The sequence below is a fragment of the Mus musculus genome, chromosome 12 (genome assembly GCF_000001635.26).
Source record: "Mus musculus strain C57BL/6J chromosome 12, GRCm38.p6 C57BL/6J".
In the NCBI taxonomy this organism is placed as follows: domain Eukaryota; kingdom Metazoa; phylum Chordata; class Mammalia; order Rodentia; family Muridae; genus Mus; species Mus musculus.
The window spans coordinates 115,371,493-115,396,364 of NC_000078.6; the positions used below are offsets into that span (position 1 = coordinate 115,371,493).

A 24,872-nucleotide genomic window follows, 5' to 3' on the forward strand; every position below is an offset into this window, starting at 1 on the left:
ATTACTTCTGTGGGACTAAACAAGCAGAGTAATCAAAACATGGAGAAGTCACATAAGACTTAGTCCTGAAAGGTTGGTGGGCTTTTACAGGTCAAATTCATATTATACTTTATATCTATCTAATCCAATGGAAGTTCTACTGTTTCTAAAACCCCATGGATATTTTTACCATGCCTAATCAGAGTTTCTTTTTTATTGTTTTATTACAAAAGAAATATGTCAACAGAGATTGTCACTGGTGAAGAAGGTGATTGACAAGGTATGGCATACTCTAAGAGCATCCTAAATCAATATCATATGATTAATCGATGTCCATTTGCAAAGTGGAAAAAGCACTACAGGACTCTAAGGAACACACACTAGAACGGAGTATCTAAATGGCTGTATCTGAGCAAGTCTACAAGCAAACCTTCTCTGAGTCTCCTCAGTCTCAGGGCAGTTTGCTACTCATCCAGGGTTTCTGACACTCTCAGGTTGTGGTTGCAACACTGTGTCTTGCACAATAATAGACCGCAGAGTCCTCAGATGTCAGGCTGCTGAGCTGCATGTAGGCTGTGCTGGAGGATGTGTCTACAGTCAGTGTGGCCTTGCTCTTGAACTTCTCATTGTAGTTAGTACTACTACTACCAGGATAAATATTTCCAATCCACTCAAGGCCTTCTCCAGGCCTCTGCTTCACCCAGTGCATCCAGTAGCTGGTGAAAGTGTAGCCAGAAGCCTTGCGGACAGCTTCACTGAAGCCCCAGGCTTCACAAGCTCAGCCCCAGGCTGCTGCAGTTGGACCTGGGAGTGGACACCTGTGGAGAGAAAGGCAAAGTGGATGTCATTGTCACTCAAGTGTATGGCCAGATCTCAAGCCTGCCACACCTCAAGCTTGCTACTGTGAGCCCCTTACCTGTAGCTGCTGCTACCAAAAAGAGGATGATACAGCTCCATCCCATGGTGAGATCCTGTGTGCTTAGTAACTGTAGAGAGAACAGTGGTATTATGCTTTTTTGTGTGGTGTAGACAACCCTATATTTATCACTGTAGATTCACAGGATTTGCATATTTATGAGCAGGATACATATTAGATAAGCACCTACTCCTGCTGGAGAAGAAGGGACATCTGGGTCAAGAATCAGGATGCTGAAGCCCAAGTTCTTGTCTTGTCTAAGAAAATGCATCCCATACCTCATCCCTCAAACTTGTGTTGAGGCTATGGATGAAACATTAGAGCCTGTGCACTAAAAAGATTTGCAGCTTGAGACAATGGCCCCACATGTGACACCGTTGACAGATGGATTTACAGGTGGTTACAAGGATGGCAATAGTGGTGGGGAATTTAAAAAACAGCTAACTTATTAGAAGTCACAGCCTCCTTTCAATACATACAATTAACATTTGTCTTTCCAATATCTTATACATTAGAAAAATCACCCAAATGACCAAAACAAAACATACCTCAGAAACATTTACACATGATTGATTATTGCAGCATTATCAGAAGAAATAAATTATGTATATGTATGGGTCAACAGAAGATTGCATCAAGAAGTCATGAATATATGTGATATACATTATGATTGATATATATATATATACATATGTATATCTTTGAAGTGTTTAACAAAGAATCTTCACTGCGTTTGGACATGGAAACATTACATATCAATCACAATATGTACATGTAAGTTAAGATAGAAAACAACAGAAGACACAGAGTCCCCTCCACATACACAGCATCTCTCTGCTGACAATTTTTGGCCCCATTGTGCCCCCTGCTGGTCCAGAAATCACCTGCAAGGAGATTTCTCATAAAGTTGCCCAGTCTGACTTGAGTTGTATGAGTTGTAAAGAGTGTGCTTACTTGGTTCAGCCTCGGGAAAAATAGCTCCTTTTTATCTGGAGATGACTGGTGTCTCAGTGTCTGAATTTAAGTTGTTTCTACATTATCCTCGATAATTCTTCCAAAGTCATCCTCTTTCCTAGTGGCAGTTGAAAACAACTCTAGTAGTTCCAATTTGTAATAAGGTCTAAACAAGAGAGATCAGGGTCTGTTGCTTTCATCAGGCTGTACCTTTCACCAGAGCAGCTGAGGGCAGCAGTACAGTGAGGAGTCTTGAGCTCTTATATATTGCCCCATGTATCCATGTAGGAATTACTGTAGTAGTCACATACAACAAAATGAGGAAGAACCACTGTGGTACTCACAGGTAAGTTAACAGCCCAGAAGAAATTCACGTTGACAAGGAAGCAGAAAACAAGGAACTGTATTCTTCAACTCAGTCTGTTTCTCCACCTGTATGTGCATCCATTTAATGGGGTGAGGGTAGAGAGGACATCCCCATGATGGAGAACCTAATGGGCAGAGAATTTCTGTACTTATAAAGCATTATCTCTACCAGAAGAGCTTTTCAATCCAGAGTCCTCTTATTTCTGAGCAAGGCATGTAATAATAAAGCTGTTTAGAAGTTGATGTATCATGAATGGAGGATAGATTTGGAGTGTTAACTGAGGATTGAGAGAAACCAATCGCACTGTTTAGGACTAGGTGTACATATGTACTTAACTATCTATAGTATATTTAAACATATTAAAAATACACATTATGTGGATTCAGAATATTCATATATATTGTACTTTAACTTCTGTTTCATGAATTAGATGTACATAATATTGCAGGATAGAAGGAATACCAGTAGTATGCATTTTCTAACTTCCATTCCTGATCAGAGTTCATGTGATAGCCTATAAATTGTCAGTTTACATGGCAGCATCCTCTGAGCATCAGGGACTTCTTCTGTACAGGAAGATTTATCCCTACAATCCAGAGATCTAGATGGTTTTATCTTGGCATTTCATAACCCTGAGGTGCTGGGTAATGTCTATAATGCTTTACCTCATACTCTAGCTTATGTGATGCTGATGGCTCTCATAGGTTGCAATACACAGGAGTGCATGCCCACTTAAGTAGTATGGATATACGTAGATATAATCCTCATATAATATCCTCAATTCACAAATGTCCAAATTCTGTAAGATTGTAAATAACATGAGTTTATTCTACCAAGTTTGACTTATATGAAGATCAAAACACTTGCTGCTCTGGTACAATGTCTCTGTAGGAACTTTCCTTGACTAAGGGACACATGGATTTGTACCATTTTTTTTTATTTTTCTACTTTCAATATGAATGATTTTCCCATCTCCTCTAGTTGACCCTTCTTTTCGTTGATCACAAACTCCTAGCAGTTCCTTTTGGAACTGTCTATAGTTGATGATTCTGAACACCACTTAAGGGTCTGTGCACTAGTTTTACTATTTGAGGTCCCTTTGCAGAGATGATTGTGTCTGGAAAATGGCTCACATCTTCTCACTCTGATTCCTTCAAAAACTGATACACCATGGTGTCCTCAATGGTCAGAAATATATTATGTATTAATATCTACTTTCCAAATGTTTTAGGGAATCTCTGGAATATTCACTCAGTAACTTACCTCTGACATAAATTACTGAAGGATTTAGCCAATTGAGCTTTCCTTACCAGACACTCTCCCTGCAAAAGGAATTTAACCTCAGTCCTGTCCTGAGAAATAAGGAATGGCTTTTCTCATCCATTTTCAGCCATAACACATATACACAATGGAGTACTACTCAGCTATTAAAACCATGAATTCATGAAATTCTTAGGCAAATGGATGGATCTAGAAAATATCATCCTGAGTGAGGTAACACAATAACAAAAGAACACACATGATATGCATTCTATGATAAGTGTATATTAACCCAGAAGCTCAAAATACCCATTATACAATTCACAGACTACATGAAGCTCAAGTAGAAAGAAGACCACAGCGTGGATACTTGGATCTTTCTTAGAAGGTGTGTCAAAACAACCATGTGAGGAGATACAAATACAAAGTTTGAAGAAGAACCTGAATGAAAGCTCACCCAGTGACTGCCTCACCAGTGGCTCTATCCCATATACAGTTACCAAAACCAGACACTATTATGGATGCTAACAAGTGCTTACTGACAAGAACCTGATATAGCTGTCTCCTGAGAGGCTCTACCCATGCCTGAAAAATACAGAAGTGGAGGCTCACAGCTATCCACTGGACTGAGCACAGGATCCCCAATGGAGGAGCTAGAGTAAGGACCAAGGAGCTGAACAGATTTACAGCCCCACAGGAGGAACATCAATATGAACCAATCAGTATGCCCAGAGCTCCCAGGGACTAAACCATCAACCACAGAGTACACAAAAGGGACTCAAGACTTCAGTTGCATATGTAGCAGAGAATGACCTTGTGGAACATCAATGAAAGGAGAGGCCCTTGGCCTTGTGAAGTCTCATTGCCCCAGTCTAGGGGAATGCCAGAACAGGAAAGCAGGAGTGAGTGGATTCATGATCATTGGAGGAGGGATGAGATGGGGAGTGGGTTCTGAGTGTAAATGGGGAAAGTGAGGAAACCCTACAACCCTACAGGAGGCCATGTATCTGACTCTTCAGATATAAAAGTTGTGACATGTACAGGACATACGGCAGCAGTAAATAGAGAAGTAGTACTACACCAAGTGTGATAGCAACAGTGATGCTGTGTTGTAGGAGTGCAGGCTAAGAAAGAAACAACCCACCAAATGTCCAAGGAGATCTCAAACTGCTTAAGCTGCATAAAAATGTAGAGGCTCTGATCTTTCTAACTTAATAACTTCCTGATGTAATTTTAATAAGTCTAAAGATAAATTCGCATGATTCCAAACACCTTGCATGTGGGATTGCACACTCTCTGAACTTTATATAGTATCATTAATATTTTTTGACATGGCACAAATCCATTAATAATTAGCATGATATCCAAATATAATTTGCATTTTTAATGCCTTTATTTCTTCCCTGAGGAAGTTAACCACCTCAAGTAGGTCATCTAATTTCTATGGCACTTATAATCTGTATCTTCCTGAGTATGCAATGCCATGGAAAGGTTTCTGGATAAATAATTTAAAAAATGAGATGATTGAACACTTTGGGATAGGGTAATAGCAGCTGTAGAAGCACTGGGTATTAAAACAATCAAAGCTACAACACCTGCCATAATAAACCAGTCATGCATTTAGGCCTGGCCAACACCCTTGTTAACTCTTCAATTACCTGTAAACCCTTGTCATCAAACCAATCTTCAGTAATATTTGCAGGAATCATCAGAAAAGGAGGTTGTTGTAAAAACTATTACAGAATGATTAGAATAAGCTTTAAAACACAATTAGTCAAATTACAGCCAACACAAGAACACATTAAAAGTATTATTTTCAGATGTTAGAATAATGCTAATATTTCCTAATAACAGGACATAAGGCACTAGGACACATGTTGCAATAGGCCCTTCCATATCAAGCTGGACTTGATCTTTCAGGCTGAGCACTCACATCATCTAAGGCAGCACCCAACTTCCATACATGTCCTGGCTTATCCTGAGCTAGTATCTCGCCAACAAGAATTCACTTGGACAACCGGATTCTTCCAAGGCAAAGCTTTATTGCTTTATCTGAAGGAAGACCCCAAAACCGGAAAATGGTGCTGCTTATATACCCCTCCGTGTGACGTGTCAGCTCCTGATTAGCTGCTCACTCATCACCCCACTACTATGTCCCGGGATGGGCAGTGACTGGGCACAAATTTACTCTTACACCTGCGCACATTACTTGTTTACCAGTTAGGCACAGCGGAGGCTCATGATGGTGATTGCTCACGGCTCTCCACACTGGCTGATAACCTGTGAGTCCATCAGTGTCCAGCACACAAAGCTGATGTGGGGAGGGAAGGTGAGGAGAGGGGACCATAGCTTAACTAGTCATACTAGCCACTCCTCTATATTCCAACCAGTCCAAAATCTTTAAGTAAGTCCTAAGGTGCTGAAAAAGCTCAGGCTTATTCCCCACACATCATTTCCAGGCAATTATGATATTTGTCCATTTCCCTCATCTCACAAAGCAGAAAATACTGTGGTGCCTGATATCTCATACCCTCTAGGCCAGTGGGTAAAGTTACTCCAACACCATTTAAAGCATCTTTGCATGAGTCAAGATCTTTTCCCTGCAATGTAGTAGGAGATACTCTCAGACATTCAATAGTGTTCTACTTTGGAAAGCATACAGAGACACCAGTTCTGCATTCTTGGTAATCAATTTCTCTACTGATAGTGAAATTTTCTCCAGCAGGCATATCCATCAACTTAGTGTTGTTTACCATTAAAGCAACTTCTGGGCCTTCCCGTATGTTTGGACATAAAAGTGGTGAATCAGAGACATAGGCTCAATACAGCTTCCCTATCATAATTGGAAGAGCAGTCTGTAATCTCAAAATCAGCATCATTCTTTTCCCCAGTGTCAGCATGTTTCACCTTCCACTCTGGCAGATAGCACATTCCTTCAGCATCCTGCAGAAAAAAAAATAAAAATAAAAAATAAAAAAAATAAATAAAAAGACAAGCATGCCTTTTTCTGCATATTAATATCTGATAGGGACCATGCCATATACCTGTAAGTTGGTCCTTACATTTCACCTAGGCATGAGTATACTTAGTTGTAGAGTGCCATTAGATACTCAAAGCATTCCTTGGCATCCAAATTTAAAATGAAAAGAGCTTGATTTAAATAATTGTGTGAAGTACTCCGTTATAATTCCCCCATTTTTTTATGAAGATATTGTTTTAAAGTTCCATGGACCTGTTCCACAACATCATATCCTTGAGGATTATAAGGAATCTCAGTTATAGGTATAATACTAAATTGTTGACCTAACATCTCAAATGCATGGCTGCAGTAGAGTCAACTAACCTGGACACTTGGGGGGTTCTCAGAGACTAAACCACCAACCAAAGAGTATGGACCCCTGAATAGAAGTACAAGATGTGCAGCTCAGGCTTCATGGAGATCCCCCAGTAACTAGGGTGGGAGTTGTCCCTAAAGCTGTTTGCTTCCTTTGGATCTTGTTCTACTAACTTGTCTGACTTCTCTGGCTGCACTGGGAGAGAATGTGCCTAGCACTGCATAGAAATGATATGTTAGGATAAGGGTATACCTAGGGAGGGGAGGGCTACACTCTCTCAGAGGAGAAAGGGATAGTGGGAGAATGTGTGAGAGGGGACCAGATGATGTAAATTTAGTAAATTAAATAATTAATGAAATTTTAACCAAAAAACTAGAAATCTAGTGCTCTAATTTGATCTCAATATAATGAGAATAAGCAAGAATACCAACGATAACAGATAATCATGTGGATACAGAAAAATGGTAATCCTTGCTTGCTTTGATGTGAGTGTAAACTAATGTAGTGACTTTAGAAATCCGTTTGAAAATCTCACCAAAAAAGTAAACAAAACGGTCCTTGTCCCAGGTGTATCTCTCACCAGCATGTACTCAAATGACTCTGTATATTATTACAGAGACATTTGCACATCATGTTTATTGCTGGTCCAATAAAAGCAGCTGGGAAATGGATTCCACCTAGATTTGTAACAAAAGACAGATAGATATTAATAATGTGGGATTTATAGACAACGGAATACTATACAACGTATTGAATGGATCTGTAAAAAGATATTCTGAATGGGTCAAGTGAGTTCATATAAAAATGGTTAATGTTTTCTTTCATATAGTTTGCTTATTTGATTATTTTAATTGTGTGTTGAATTTTAGAGTACACATGTATAAAATGCATGTTTATACATGAACATATACAATTACAGATATAAATAAAGTTGGAAATGTGAAAATTACTGTGAAATTTAGTCAGTTCCTGACTCTTTGCCCATTCTTGGTAATTTTTTCTTCTTTTTTGGTTTCCATTTCTAATTTCAACATAATAGGTATTTCTTTATTTCACTATAATTTATTTTCTTATATTTGGTTGCCATCTCTTAGAATCCTGTTCTTTTATACTGATATATAGAAAGGGAGTATATCCAGAGGGGATGGGAGAGGTGGGAAGGAAATCTGAGGAGTAGAAAGGAACCAAACTCTACTCAGGATATATTGTACGAAAAAAGAATCTCTTTTCAATAAAAGAGGAAGAATTGTTAAAAATGTGAGTAAAGAAGAGGACAAATAAGAGGAAGAAGAGTAGGAGGAGAAATGAGGAGGAAGAGGAGATTAAGAAAGGAGGAGGTAGAGGAGATGGAGATTAAGGAAGGAGGAAGAGGAGAATGAGAAGAAGAAGAAGAAGAAGAAGAAGAAGAAGAAGAAGAAGAAGAAGAAGAAGAAGAAGAAGAAGAAGAAGAAGAAGAAGAAGAAGAAGAAAAAGAAGAAGAAGAAGAAGAAGAAGAAGAAGAAGAAGAAGAACAACAACAACAACAACAACAACAACAACACAACAACAACAACAACAAACAACAAGAATGAGAACAAGAAGAACAAGAAGAACAAGAAAAATAATCATCTAGAGTCCTATAAATTAAAGGAGATGATATAATGGAACAGATAAAATGAATGCAGAGAGATGAGGCAAATGTTTGAAATCTAAAATGGTGATGGGAAATGGAGAATAAGATAATGGTGTACGATAAATCAAAGTTAAGTGTTATGAGAAGGGTAAGAGGACATCTAGGATCATTCAATATAGGGAAAGATGAAAATATAAAAAATCAGGGGTAGCAGGAGTAAAGAAAAGTGCATTATTAAGTAAAAAGTGACAAAAGTTACAATTTTAGTTCTATGACAAAATATTGAGAAATAATGAACAATTAATATTTGCCTAGTCTACATTTGGAAATATCTATGTGTTGATGAAATAATTTTATGTTCATATTGCCATAGCATTTATGGATTTGATGATACATTATATTTATCAAAAATGATAAATTCAAGGAAAATCAATGAAAAACTTGTGATATTCAGACAAGACTTGCAGTTTTGGAATTAGTATTATCTCAGAGACCTAGGTCTGGTCATGATCTAGGGTTGAGATACATATTTGCAAAAAGCTGAGTAGAAAGCACAGGGATGAACTTTGTGTTTTATTTCGACTCAGATATTTGAACAGAGGTGCCTACATGCATAGACTGTGTAGATACCAGAAGACATAAGTTATTTTTTTCCATTTTTTATTAGGTATTTAGCTCATTTACATTTCCAATGCTATACCAAAAGTCCCCCATACCCACCCACCCCCACTCCCCTACCCACCCACTCCCCCTTTTTGGCCCTGGCATTACCCTGTACTGGGGCATATAAAGTTTGCGTGTCCAATGGGCCTCTCTTTCCAGTGATGGCCGACTAGGCCATCTTTTGATACATATGCAGCTAGAGTCAAGAGCTCCGGGGTACTGGTTAGTTCATAATGTTGTTCCACCTATAGGGTTGCAGATCCCTTTAGCTCCTTGGGTACTTTCTCTAGCTCCTCCATTGGTAGCCCTGTGATCCATCCATTAGCTGACTGTGAGCATCCACTTCTGTGTTTGCTAGGCCCCGGCATAGTCTCACAAGAGACAGCTACATCTGGGTCCTTTCGATAAAATCTTGCTAGTGTATGCAATGGTGTCAGCATTTGGATGCTGATTATGGGGTGGATCCCTGGATATGGCAGTCTCTACATGGTCCATCCTTTCGACTCAGCTCCAAACTTTGTCTCTGTAACTCCTTCCATGGGTGTTTTGTTCCCACTTCTAAGGAGGGGCATAGTGTCCACACCTCAGTCTTCATTTTTCTTGAGTTTCATGTGTTTAGCAAATTGTATCTTATATCTTGGGTATCCTAGTTTTTGGGCTAATATCCACTTATCAGTGAGTACATATTGTGTGAGTTCCTTTGTGAATGTGTTACCTCACTCAGGATGATGCCCTCCAGGTCCATCCATTTGGCTAGGATTTCATAAATACATTATTTTTAATAGCTGAGTGCTACTCCATTGTGTAGATGTACCACATTTTCTGTATCCATTCCTCAGTTGAGGGGTATCTGGTTTCTTTCCAGCTTCTGGCTATTATAAATAAGGCTGCTATGGACATAGTGGAGCATGTGTCCTTCTTACCAGTTGGGGCATCTTCTGGATATATGCCCAGGAGAGGTTTGCTGGAATCTCCAGTAGTACTATGTCCAATTTTCTGAGGAACCACCAGACTGATTTCCAGAGTAGTTATACAAGCCTGCAATCCCACCAACAATGGAGGAGTGTTCCTCTTTCTCCACAACCACACCAGCATATCCTGTCACCTGAATTTTTGATCTTAGCCATTCTGACTGGTGTGAGGTGGAATCTCAGGGTTGTTTTGATTTGCATTTCCCTGATGATTAAGGATGTTGAACATTTTTTCAGGTGCTTCTCTGCCATTCGGTATTCCTCAGGTGAGAATTCTTTGTTCAGTTCTGAGCCCCATTTTTAATGGGGTTATTTGATTTTCTGAAGTCCCCTTCTTGAGTTCTTTATATATGTTGGATATTAGTCCAATATCTGATTTAGGATAGGTAAAGATCCTTTCCCAATCTGTTGGTGGTCTTTTTGTCTTATTGACGGTTTCTTTTGCCTTGCAGAAACTTTGGAGTTTCATTAGGTCCCATTTGTCAATTCTCGATCTTACAGCACAAGCCATTGCTGTTCTGTTCAGGAATTTTTCCCCTGTGCCCATATCTTCAAGGCTTTTCCCCACTTTCTCCTCTATAAGTTTCAGTGTCTCTGGTTTTATGTGAAGTTCCTTGATCCACTTAGATTTGACCTTAGTAAAAGGAGATAAGTATGGATCGATTCGCATTCTTCTACATGATAACAACCAGTTGTGCCAACACCAATTGTTGATAATGCTGTCTTTCTTCCATTGGATGGTTTTAGCTCCCTTGTCGAAGATCAAGTGACCATAGGTGTGTGGGTTCATTTCTGAGTCTTCAATTCTATTCCATTGGAGCTAGTTGTTATTTTTGTCTCTGGTTAGAGCTTGTTCCTCAGGTGATTCTGTTAGCCTCTATCAGCAGACCTAGGGGACTAGATCTCTCCTCTGAGTTTCAGTGTCAGAGCACTCTCTGCAGGCAAGCTCTCCTCTTACAGGAAAGGTGCACAGGTATCTGGCCTTAGGACCTCCCTTCTGTCTGAAGACGAAGGCCCAAAACAGGACCTGTCCCGAAGCTGATTTGCTTTGGCCTGTCTCAGAAGCTGTTAGCTTCTTATTCTACACTCTCACCTGTGCAGAATACTCTCAGAGGAGTCCTGGAACCAAGAAGTCTGCAGCTGATGCTCAGGCCAAGCGCTCCCAGGCCGGGCGGACCCTTATCCTCTGGCCAGAAAAGTGTCCAGCTGTCTGGGGCCCGAAAAGGGGGCTGCCTTAGAAGCTCTGTGGCTCCTGCCTTTCGCAGAAGTTTTTAGCTTCTGAATTCTGTACTCTCACCTGTGCAGAATACACTCGGCAGGGTCCTGGAACCAAGATGGCTGCTGCGGATCCTCAGGCAAAGCGCTCCAGAGCTGGGCGGACCCCTTTCCTCTGGCCGGGAAAGTGGCCGGATCATTTAATGCATTTTCACTCAGTGCTTTTGGAATGACGGGTTCTCCCTGTTTATCACCGTGACTCACACTGTGTGAGGGGAAAGGCTTACAGTGGACGGAATTGTTAGATAAAATGGAGCCACCATTTCATCCTTCAGAAATTCTCCATCACTTGGATTGAAAATGATGGTATGATTTTTATTTTGTGTGGAAAACATGTTATATGTTGATAGAATGAGAAGTGTGGTTGAACATGTGCACAGAGAATATTAACAACCAAACACACATTTACATGATGTATGACATCTGCTACTAGAGGCAAGATCTAATCTTATGAGATGTAAAAATAATTCAGTATTTAGTGCTTGATTTGGGAAGGAGGGAAAGAAAGTGAATCCTTAAAAAATAATTATCATTACTCTTAGGAATCCCCACTGGAACCTGAAATTCTACTACAACATTGGAGTTGGTTCTTAATCAGGATGAAGGTGGTACATAAATCTAAGATATCACATAACATGTAGGGATTCTCATACCTTAAACACAAGACAGGACAGTGGTGAAACTGATCCCAGGTGAGGACCTGAAGATTGTCAACAAAGTTGGCTTTCAAATCCCGGCTATTGTCTAAGTTTATATGTAAGTGGCAGCGGATGGTGTTCATGTGACGACACCAATTCTTCTTCCCATTCTGGATTCTAAATAACCACAAAGATAGGCTTCTTTTTCATTCTCATTTTTTTAATTTTCAGTAATTATTTTTTTTCAATTTTTTATTACATATTTTCTTCATTTACACTTCAAAGGCTCTCCTGGAAATCCCCTGTATCCTCCCCCCACCATGCTCCCATACCCACCAACTCCCCTATACTGGGGCATATAAAGTTTGCAAGGTGCCTCTCTTCCCAATGATGGCCGACCATCTTCTGCTATATATGCAGCTAGAGACAAAAGCTCCGAGGGTATTTATTCATATTGTTAAAAGACATCCACATAAAACCAGTGACACAGAAATTTATAGAGGAAAAAGTTGGGAAAATCCTCGAAGATATAGGAACAGGAGAAAAAAATCCTGAACAGAACATCAATGGCTTCTGTTGTAAGATCAAGAATCGACAAATGGGATCTCATAAAATTGCAAAGCTTCAGTAAGGCAAAAGATACTGTCAAAAAGACAAAAAGCCACCAACAAATTGGGCAAGAATTTTTACCTATCCTAAATCTAATAAGGGACTAGTATCCAATAGATAAGAAGAGCTCAAGAAGCTGTACTCTAGAAATTCAAATAACCAGATTAAAAAATGAGGTACAGAGCTAAAAAATGAATTCTCAATTGAGGAATACCGAATCGCTGAGAAGTACCTGAAAAAATGTTCAATAGCCTTAATCATCAGGGAAATGCAAATTAAAACAACCCTGAGATTCCACCTCATACCAGTCAGAATGGCTAAGATCAAAAATTCAGGTGACAGCAGATGCTGGCGAGGATGTGGAGAAAGAGGAACACTCCTCCATTGTTGGTGGGATTGCAAGATTTTACAACCACTCTCAAAATCAGTCTGGCGGTTCCTTAGAAAATTGGACATAGTACTACTGGAGGATCCAGAAATACCACCCCTGGGCATAATTCCAGAAGATGTCCCAACTGGTAAGAAGGACACATGCTCCACTATGTTCATAGCAGCCTTATTTATAATAGCCAGAAGCTGGAAAGAACGCAGATGTCCCACAACAGAGGAATGGATACAGAAAATACGGTACATTTACACATTGGAGTAGCACTCAGCTATTTAAAAAATGAATTTATGAAACTCCTGGGCAAATGGATGTATTTGAAGGATATCATCCTGAGTGAGATAACCCAATCATAAAAGAAGTCTTTTGATACGCACTCACTGCTAAGTGGATATTAGCCCAGAATTTAGAATACCCAAGAAAAAAATTGCAAAACACAAGAAAATTAAGAAAAAGGAAGACCAATGTGTGGATACTTCGTTCTACTTAGAATAGGGAACAAAATACCTATGGAAGGAGTTACAGAGACAAAATTTGGAGCTAAGATGAAAGGATGGACCATCCAGAGACTACACAACCTGGGAATCCATCCCACAATCCTCCACCAAACCCAGACACTATTGCATATGACATCAAGATTTCACTGAAAGGACCCTGATTTAGATCTCTCATATGAGGTTATGCCAGTGTCTGGCAATTACAGAAGTGGGTGCTCACAGTCATCTGTAGGATGGAACACAGGGTCCCCAATGGAGGAACTAGAGAAAGTACCCACGGGGCTGAAGGGTTCTGCAACCCTATAGGTTGAACAACAATAAGAACTAACCAGGACCTCCAAAGCGCCTGTCTCTAGCTGCATGCAGAAGAAGATGTCCTAGACTGCCATCACTGGGAAGGGAGGCCCTTTTGTCTTGCACAATTTATATGTCCCAGTACAGGGGAACGCCAGGGCCATGTGGGAGTGGGTGGATAGGGGAACAGGGTCAGGGGAGAGCACAGGGAACTCTTTCGATAGCATTTGAAATGCAAATAAAGAAAATATCTGATAAAAATTAAAAGAGAAAAAATAAAATAGATGAAAAGGTAAAAAAAAAAGGAAGGAAGAATAGAAAATATTCTGTGATCTTAGAGATTACTAGTGGAAAAAAACATTACTGAAAATACACACACAAGTAGAGAGGGAAGGGAGGCTAAAACCCAAATATTTTATTTATGTATTTTACTACACCTAAGCATTTCACAATTTACATATGCCTTAAAAACGTTCAATCCTGTCTTTTGAATACACTTTAAAGGTTTAAACAAAGACAGGAGACTTTTGAACATATGGGAAAATGACACAATGGGTATCAGAAATTTATCTTTATTAATATTTTACAATTCTTTTTTTGAATTATTGAAAATAGATGGCTTAGTGCATTATATTCTGATTACGAGTTTCCATTCCCTAACACCTTCACAATCTTCTCTCATCTCTACTCTGTTACTTAATAAACTTAGAAAACAGAATCTAAAAATAATACAAAAGAAAAGCAAACAAATGGGAATACACATACACACTCACTCACACACAGAAAGAGACATAGTGAGAGACAGAGACAGAGAACAAAGAACAGAGAGACAGAGAGTCAGAGAAAATGAGAGTCTAAAACCAACGTATTTTACTTGTAATCTCAGTACACATTATAATTATGCATATGACAAGTACATTATCCTTAAATCCTTTCAGGCCTGGCTTCTGACTATATTGAACAATTTAAACAAAGACATGTAACCTAAAGTATGGGCACTTGAGCATACAGGATAGTTACAAAATGAAGGTATTATCAGAATTATTTGATTGCATATTAAATTTTTAATGTTATCTAATTTCTATTTCTATTGAAAATACATTTCTTCCTGCAATATACTCTGAGTACTGATTCCCATTCCTCAACACTGCCTCAATCTTCTCCCAGCTTGATTCTGTTTCTTTATTTAATTAGAAAATAAAAAGAACATAACTAGCAAGATTTGGCTGAAAGGACCCTGATATAGCTGTCTCTTGTGAGACTATGCCAGGGCATTTACAAAGCTGACAAAGATACTATAGGACTGTGAGGAGGAGAAAATAAGTGGACATTCAAAATTATGATTTCAGAACAAGTCTAAAGATTAATCTTTCTGTCATCTCAGTCCCAGTGCAGCTTCTTCCTCCTCCAGGGTTTCTGACACACTCAGGATGTGGTTACAACACTGTTCCTTGCACAGATAGATTGCAGAGTTCTCTGCTGTCAGGCTGCTGAGCTGCATGTAGGCTGTGCTGGAGGATGTGTCTACAGTCAATGTGGCCTTGCCCTTGAACTTCTCATTATAATAAGTACTACCACTTCCAGGAAAAATCTCTCCAATCCACTCAAGGCCCTGTCCAGGCCTCTGTTTTACCCACTGCATCCAGTAGCTGGTGAAGGTGTAGCCAGAAGCCTTGCAGGACAGCTTCACTGAAGCCCCAGGCCTCACCAGCTCAGCTCCAGACTGCTGCAGCTGGACCTGGCAGTGGACACCTGTGGCGAGAAAGACACAGTGGATGACTTTGTCATCGCAGGCCCTGTCTCCATTTCAGATTTTGAACAGGTGAGCCCCTTACCTGCAGTTTCTGACAGGAGGAAGAGTAAGACCCAACTCTGTTCCATGGTTTGAGTCAGTGTGTGCAGGGACTGTGGAGAGGACACTGATCATAGGTTGTTTTCAGAGTGTGGACATCCCTGTATTTACTGCCATAGATTCAGTGAATTTGCATATTCATGAGCAGTGTACTTCTTAGGTAAAAATCTAGTCCATCTAGAGAAGAAATTGTGAGAAAGGACGGAAGATGCACCTGGGTCAGGCAGCAGGATGCTAAAGTCCAAGTCCTAATCCTCTCTGAGGAAGAGCATCCCAAACACTTTCCCTGAGCCCTGGCCAGGTGTTGTGGATGTAACTTCAGGGACTAAGCTCTCAATAAATTTTTGGCCTGAGTCTGTTGCTCCTCTATGGGACAATGTTAACACAAGGAGTTAGAGATTGTGCTTTGTGATCATGATGATGATGAGGAGGAAGAGATGAGGATGCTGAGGAGGAGGAGGAGGAGGAGGAGGAGGATGATATTGATGGTAAATTTCAAAAATGGCTAACTTTAGAGGCTAGAAACTTCTTTCAGATATGTTCAAGTAATATTTGCCTTTCCCACAGGTCATATACTTCAAAATTCACTAAAATGACTAAAAGTACATGCGGTTAACAATATTTACACTTCAATGATTATTAAAGCACTATCATGATTAAATAAATTTTCATTATAAACTATAAATGTGTCAACAAAGGATTTTATCACTAAGTCATGGATTTCATATATATATATATATGTATATATATAGACACATATATATGTATATATGTGTGTGTGTGTGTGTGTGTTTTACCAGAAATTTACATTGCTTTTGGAAAAAAATGAATGCAATTAGATATAACTATATTAATTAAGACAATCTCAATATCAAAAACATTAAATGTGTCTCTTATTAACTCATATTTTCACATCATAGACAACTTTGTATGCAAATACATGTTGATGTTGCAATTGTCAAGTATAAATTAGGAAAAATAGGAGAAACAAGATGTTACAGGAGAAATATGCACAGTAAACAAAATACACCTGTATGAAAATTCTATACATTTGAAATATTGTTATTTCTATATTTCATAAGGAGTTTTGCTCTTTGAAATTTTCAATCATATCTGAAATATGCTATGATCAGCCAACACTCTCTGAACTCTGACCATGATCTAAAACCACTAGGTCCCTGTTTTCCCCTTGGAACATTCCAATAAGTCTCTTTACTAACATCCTGCCCTCTTCTGTTTCATTGAATAATAACACAGTGAGGTTAACTAGTACTAGCTATACACACATAGATATATTCATCACTAGTAAAGAGAGAACTTCCAGAAATCTTCCCCAAAACAAAGACATGATATTTTGCCCATGAGTCTTCAAATGCCAAGAGACCCCCAGCTTGCTGTGGTTCCTCAAGAGCACCTCACTTCCATGTTGTAATTTTGTAATTGTTACATTATTCTTAGTGGTGATAGCAGGATACACCTGCACCAAGTGGGAAACATTAACCTCAGAGGATGACTTATGTACTTCAATTCTCAGAAATTTAACTGATGTCACTAACCTTGTCAGTAGACATGTCTCCCTGCTCAGTCATTTCGAGGTCTCTCATGTGGTAATTTTCTCTGGTTTGATTTATGTGCATCTATTCTGCTAAACATAGCTACTTAGAGTTCATGTGTGCACTAAGAACAGGTAAGTCCCAAGAGATAAGATTTCATGTCCTATAACCCCATCCTTTGTATATTACATTCTTTTTCATGTTTTATGATGGTCTTTGATTCTTGGATGAGAGGTTGATATCATTGAATCAGCTGTTGCTGAATACTCTGTCAAACATTCTCAACACTTTGACCACTCATGAATGCCTGTGTCAATCTTTACACAGAGCACATATGAGCCTCTGTGATCAAGGCTTGGAAAATATACTGGGTATAAACATAAATGTTTATAAGGCAGTTTGGCAACTTGACCATTACCAATACAACTGAGATCTGCTGGCATATATACGATCTCTAAACATTGGCTTTATTCACACTTACCTGGGATGAAGACATTCTTATGAAAATTGGTGAAAAATATAATAAATAAAATTATGTTGTTTCCCAGAAATAACCCTCTAGCTCATCTACTCAAATGATTCTACATCTTATTGTAGGATGCTCATACAGTCATGGTTATTTGTACATATACAAAATGAATATTGCTCAATGATAAAATATGAATTATCTGATCTATAAATATATGGAAATGGAAAATATATACCCAACATTTCTCCCATGTCCATGAGACAAGTGCTTCATGTTCTCATTCATAAGTATTCCAAGATTTCCATATTGTGTTTCATGTATTTAATTGTAGAAGCTTAGAAACTTGAATTGGGCCTTTAGACTATGAGAAATTCACAAAGATGATATAGTAAAATAGAGATGAAAATTGATAGTAAAACATTTTAAAATTGATCAGATTATAAGAGCCAGAGTGGTTGCAGGACTCCAAGGAAAGAGTGTCTTCTAGACACAATTGTACTCATGCACATATGGATTCACAGAAACTGTGACTGCAGGCCCAGAGCCTGAATCTAGCAACACAGATAAAATCCCCAAGTTGGGAGAAGGAAATGGACACAGGATCTCAGCCCTATCCAAGAAGAATTGTGACTGACACTCACATGTAAAGGAATAATTAGTTTTCTCCAGTGCAGTCTCACAGGGGATGTTAAGCACAATTAATCATGAGGACATTCTTAGCAGTTGATAGCCAAAAAATGAACTAAATGGTATTTGTACATACATTATTTCTAATAATACCTTGTTCAACCCCTTTTATATCACTTACATTTTGTTTATATGTCATGGCTACAGAGTTGTGATTTTATTGCACTCTCTTCTCTCTCCCTCTCTCTCTCTCTCTCTCTCTCTCTCTCTCTCTCTCTCTCTCTCTCTCTCTCTCTCTCTCTCTAGCTTGCTCTGTGTGTGTTGTTTATTGTTTTATTTCAGTTTGTTTTCAATCCCCCTTTAAATTTCCTTCTCTTTTTTTTTTTCATTCAGAACAAAGGTGTGTACTTGTATGAATTCATGGTAGGAAGGATCTGGAAATAGTTGGGAATTGCAAAATCAGTTATTAGAATAAATTGTATCACTTTTTAAAAATGTTATTAAAAACAAACGACATAAATCTGTGAAGTGTTTAACAAAGCATGTTTACTGTGTTTGAGTATGGAGATATCATGTGTTAATCACAACACTGCAAATCAGTTAGTACACTTAATAAAACAAATAAGCAATAAAAAAAACCACAACAACAACAAAAACACAGAGAACAGAGTCCCCTCTATATCCTTCTCATCTCTCTATGGGAATTCGTGGCCTCATTGTGCCATCTGCTGGTCATGAGCTCCCTTGAAAATAGTTTCTTCATGGCTTAACTGAAGTTGCATTGTCTGGCTCTGGCTTAAGAAAAAACTTATCCAGGCTTGGGAGATGGCTCAGCGGTTAAGAGCACTGACTGCTCTTCCAGAGGTCCTGAGTTCAATTCCCAGCAACGACATGGCGGCTCACAACCACCTGTAATATGATCAGATGCCCTCTTCTGGTGTGTCTGAAAACAGCAACACTGTATTCATAGACATAAAATATATAAATAATTCTTTAAAAAAAACTTTCAGAATAGCATTTGAAATATATATAAAGTAAATATCAAATAAATAAATAAATAAATAAATAAATAAATAAATAAATAAATAACTTCTCCATGTAACTTCAGTGTTTACAGAGTTGCACTGAAGACAGAAATGGCTTTAATTTACCTGGGGGTGATGATTTATGCCTCAGCGATTTTCAGTTGTGCCAATACTGCTATAATGTCCCTCTTGAAATCAGGTTCATCCTTGCTGGCAGTTGGATCCAGCTCTTGCAGTTCCCATTTCTAAAAACACAATGCCAGTAGATAGCAGGCTCTCCCCTGATGTCATAAGACTACACCTGGGTCAGAGCACTGGTGTTCAGACGTAAATCACTCACGCTACTTTGTTTAGTAGACATGGTGAAAATAATTACACAATAATGGTACACAGAAGTGAAGCTATACATATAAACAACTGAAATGTTGAAGCAGCTCAGGACATGGCTGGACTCTAAGTTGAAACAGTTTTGAAATTTCTGTATTAACAAAATGAAAAATTAGTTAAAACTCTTATCGATGATGAAAAAGAACCATCGAGATGGCAGCTCTGACTCCTAGAGATATGCGATGAGAATCACTCCATGGTGTGTCAGTACTGCACACGTGGTCATTGTACAAAAGACTCTTAGGTGCTATAATTAACACAACAAAACCTGAATAAAGCAAGTCAGTCAAAATTAAATCTTGTGAATAAGTGAAATAGCTGTGTAGCAAATGTGTTTATTTGTAAGTTTAACCATGTAATTTTGATTTTTTGGATCAGCATAGTAGAATGTGAACTTAGATTTCATATATTTCCTCTCAGATTATCACGTCGAACTTCATGCATGTGTTCTCTGCTTTCTCCACTAAACAAAGTGTAACCATAATTTTAAAATGTTACAACATAATATAATTCCAAAATTACTGAGGGAATTCCAAAAACACAAACAAAATTTTGGATATGTTGGCATTTGATAATTGGTGATGAAAACATGTTCACTTTTTCTTTGGAAAATTCTAGGTGTTGCTTATTACTAGAGAATGAAATATATATGTGTTTGTGTGTGTGTGTGTCTGTCTGTGTGTGTGTGTGTGTGTGTGTGTAGCATTGATTGGACTCTCTATATTGTTAGTTAATGAAATAAAAGTGTTCAGTTAGTCCAAAAGATTAATTGGAAATTTCCCAAGAAAATCAGAAAGCTATAGTGGGGTATATATGATCCTGATATATTTCATATATAAATAAAAATATAAAAGAATAAGCAAAATCATTCTGATAAAGGAATAATTTTACATGTGATTAGAATTTTCATGGAAATAAATATTTCACACTGTGCAAAATTTACCCATAATTTCTGCTCTTTCATTTCTTGACTGTCCCATTTTTTCTATTATGCTAAACACTCTTGTTTATACACTATAATGCACTGAAATACATAATTGTATATAAGAATGTAATATTGGGGAACTGCTAATGAGATGCTCATATGATGTTTGCACATATTCATTAATACAGTTAATACATTGGAAAGTTCATATCATTAACATATCTGTGGCTGAGGATTCTGTAATCATTCTCACCACTTTGACAACTCTTGAATGTCTGCATCAATCATTACACATTGAACACAGGAGCTTCTTGGTCAAGGCTGAGAGTACAGTAATCTATTGTATGAACGTAAGTATTTATATCACATTTTGACATCTTGAACTTCAGCAATAGAACTAGGATAATCTAGGGCCTCTGTCAACTCAGGCCATGGGCTTTTAACCATGTTTATTTCGGAAAGGTCTTTCCTATGCAATATACCACAAGTACAATCAGAAAAGAGTTAAGAGTCATGCACTAACTAATAGGTATATCTTACCTGAAGCCTGATATTTTACACTATATGGTTAGGCACACTGATGTCTTTGTACTTCTTTTAAACTGAAACATTGTTCTCTACAAAAACAACAAACAAAAACAAAAACTTTGTAGCAAGTAGGATATTCTGGTGAGCAGAAGGTTGGTTTCTCTCTGTCCTGTACCATAGTACATATCTAAGAGTGAAATGCATGATAAAACTGGATAAGAACAAAACCTATAGATACAGCACATGTTGGCAAGGAAAACAATCCCCCATTGATGCTTGGAGTGAAAACTTGAACAACCACTCTGGAAATCCTTCTTGGGATTTCTCAGAAAATTAGGAATATTTCTACATGAAGACCTAGCTGTAATACTGTTGGGCATATACACCAAAACTCTCCACTACGTAAATGGATTTGTATTCTACTATGTTCATAGCAGCTCTATTTGTAATAGACAGAAGCTAGAAAAACTTAGTCACCACTCAACCAGAGAATGGATACAAAAATGTGGTTCATTTACACAATAAACTACTGCTCAGCCATTAAAGGCAGAGACATATTGAATTTTGCAAGCAAGTAGATGGAACTAGAAAATATCGCACTTGAATCTGTTGCTGCATTTTTTAGGTTTTCCATTTTCAGGATTCTATCAGTTTGTGTTTACTTTATTGCATCTATTTCCATTTTTATGTATTACATCATTTTAGTTATTGCCTTCACCTGTTTAATTGTATTTTCCTGTATGTCTTTAAGGGATTGATTTGTTTCCTCTTCAAGTCCTCTGTCTATTCAATTGTATTTTCCTGTATTTCTTAATGGATTTATGCATTTCCTATTTAAAGGCCCCCATCATCTTTGTAAGACTGTATTTAAGGTAAATCTCTTGTGTTTTGATTGTGTTAGGATATTCAGGAAATGCTGTAGTTGGTTACCTATGCTTTGGAGGTGTCATGTTGACCTCCCTCATGTTTGTGTTCTTTCTTATGTATTTAGCCATATAAACCACACTGGTCCTAGATATTCTTGTTTTAGTCAGTTTTAGGAGGAAGAATAAGGTCGATGGTCCTTGTATGGAGTCCTCTAATGGATATCCTTGGTTTGTGTGGTTTCACACCTTCAGTTCTGTATGATTCAGATCCAATGGATGTGCGCAGAGAGGTGTCAGGAGAATGCATGACCTGATATATGGGGGTGACCTTTGCTGTGACAAACTACTTTGGGGATATGGAACCTGAAAAGTCCAACTCCTACATCCAGAAAGAACCCCAGTGGAGCAATAGAGATATCAACTGACCCACAAAACATTCAACCCCAAATTTTTCCTATCTACAAGAAATGCAGGGACAAAGTTGGAGCAGAAACTGTGCGAATGGCCAACCAACTGGCCAAACTTGAGACCCATCCCATGGGCAAAAAGCAATCCCTCACACTATTAATGAAATCCTGTTATGCTTGCAGATAGGTGCTTCTTATAACTATCCTCTGAGAGACTCCACCCAGCATCTGACTGAAACAGATACAGAGAGGCTCATAGCCAAACACTGAATGGACCTATGGGAGTCTTATGGAAGAGTTGGGAAGATGGAGGAATTGGAAGAAGATAGGAACACAAAAGGAAGACCCATAGTGTCACCTAACCTGTACACTTGATTTAGTGTGAGAGAACTGCCAAGTGTACAGGTTAGTTGACACTGTGGGTTTTCCTTTGGAATTCCTATTCCCTACAAATCCCTCAATTCTTCTCCCAACACTTCCATAAGACACCCATAGTTCCATCCAATGTGTGGTTTTGGGTCTTTCTGCAATTGATTCAGTCAGCTGCTGGATAGTAATTGAAAGAGATAAAGAGACGGAAAATGATTCTTATTTTTATATTTTAGTTTGTGTTTGATTGAAGTGTGAGAGAAAGAAAGGGTACTGAATTTTTCCTGCCTATAAGAAATGCCGGTACGAAGACAGAGCAGAGACTGTGGGAATGGCCAACCAAATGGCCAAAGTTGAGACCCATCTCATGGGAAAGCAACAATCTCTGACACTATTAATGACACCCTATTATGCCTGCAGATATGTGCTTCTCATAACTATCCTCTGAGAGTCTCTACCTAGGGCATGAAGTTAGGTTGGTAGCAAAGGAATGATGATCTATGAGGAGTTGGGGAAAGAAAAATGTCCTCTCAATGTACTGTTTATATTATTTTTCAATAAACAAAGGTAATTTAAATTGAACAAACTGGGATCAAAAGCCCTAAATCTTGTGTACTTCTGATTTTTCTATAAGTTAGAACATCATGGAAAGACAAATATGTTCATTTATTTCTGGAATGCTCATGCAGAACTTGGTTGTTCAGTTTCCAGTAATTTCTGGTCAGTTGCCTGTTACTCTACTGACCCTTCTCTTATAATTTCTCTCTTCCTGCACTGCAAATAATAAAGTAAGAGTCTGTGGAGAACATTACATGATTTGCTGCTCAGACATTTTCTGAGACATTTACAGAGTTAGAGCAATGTTCGGATCCACACATAATCAAATATAACCACAGACAGATAAGTCTATGTTACTGACAGCAAAAATGATATATCAGCTTCCATCACCTTATTGGTCCCTGTCCTCTATCACATCATCAAGACAGGAGAAGAAGTCACCAGGCAGGTGCTAAGGAAAAAGCAGGCCAGGATTGAAGTAGAGGTAACTAAAAAACTATTTGGCAGAACAAAAGATTGATATGGATTGATTAATTTAATTTATAAGAGCTAGTTGGGAACAAGAGTAATTTAAGGATTAAAGTTATAATAATAATTAATACAAGTCTTGATGTTTTTATTCAAAGCTGGGTCAGGCATAGTAAAACTATATGCTTATACCCATGTTGGTGTCAATGTGAGCAAAAATTATACCCATAATTGGGTCAATAATTTTGGAGCAGAAGTGTTTGATCACACAATCAATATCTAATTTCTAGGGAACTGGAATTGTGAAATGGTGCCCAGCCACTTAGGTGGTGTTCATAGCCATCAAATATAGTCACTTCCAAAAGAACTGCTAGGAGTTTGTGATCAATGAAAATATGGCACAACCAGAGGAGAAGGGAAAAAATCATCCAATGTGCAAAGGAAAAATAGAAAAATGATATAAACCAATATGTCCATTTATTCATGGAAAGCTTCTGTATAGACATTGCACCAGACCAGCAAGTATAATGATCTTCATTTTAGTTTAACATAGGAGAATACACTCATATTACCTATATATAATCTTATGGAACCTGGATATTTGTGAATTGATTACATTACAAGAGGAAGATGTCTCTGTAAATCCACACTACTTAAGTAGGCATGCAATCAGGTGCACAGCAACCTATATGAGCCATCAGCATCCCAAATACTGGAGTATGAAGTTCAGCAGTATAGACATTACCCAGCACAACAAGGGTTCTGAAATGCCAAGGTAAAACAATCTGGCATCCTGGATTGCAGGTATAAATGTTCCTTTATAGTCAGAACTCATTGATATCCTGGGATGCTGCCATGTGAACTGACAATTCATAGAACACCACATGGTTTCTAACCAATTAAAGAAGACTGAACACGCATTCAACTGGTCTTCCTCCTTCTATCCTGCAATATTTGTTGCATCCAATTTGTGAACCCGATGTTAGAACACAATATACTTGAATAATCTGCATTGATGTTCTATTATTGTTGTTTAAATATGAGTGGCTATACTTCAGATATTAAATAAGCATGATTGCATAT

General features: G+C 38.2%; 1 pseudogene, 1 gene segment (V, D, J or C) and 1 further gene; all 3 read right to left on the bottom strand.

The window, feature by feature from the left end:
• Window positions 1–24,872, bottom strand: part of Igh (immunoglobulin heavy chain complex) — a 2,751,187-nt gene that overhangs the window by 2,112,725 nt on the left and 613,590 nt on the right.
• On the bottom strand, window positions 494–786 carry Ighv1-62 (immunoglobulin heavy variable V1-62; annotated as a pseudogene). Its single transcript is given in 1 exon segment — window positions 494–786. A coding segment is annotated over 1 exon segment (293 nt).
• Window positions 15,215–15,496, bottom strand: Ighv1-62-1 (immunoglobulin heavy variable 1-62-1). The segment is given in 1 exon segment: window positions 15,215–15,496. A coding segment is annotated over 1 exon segment (282 nt).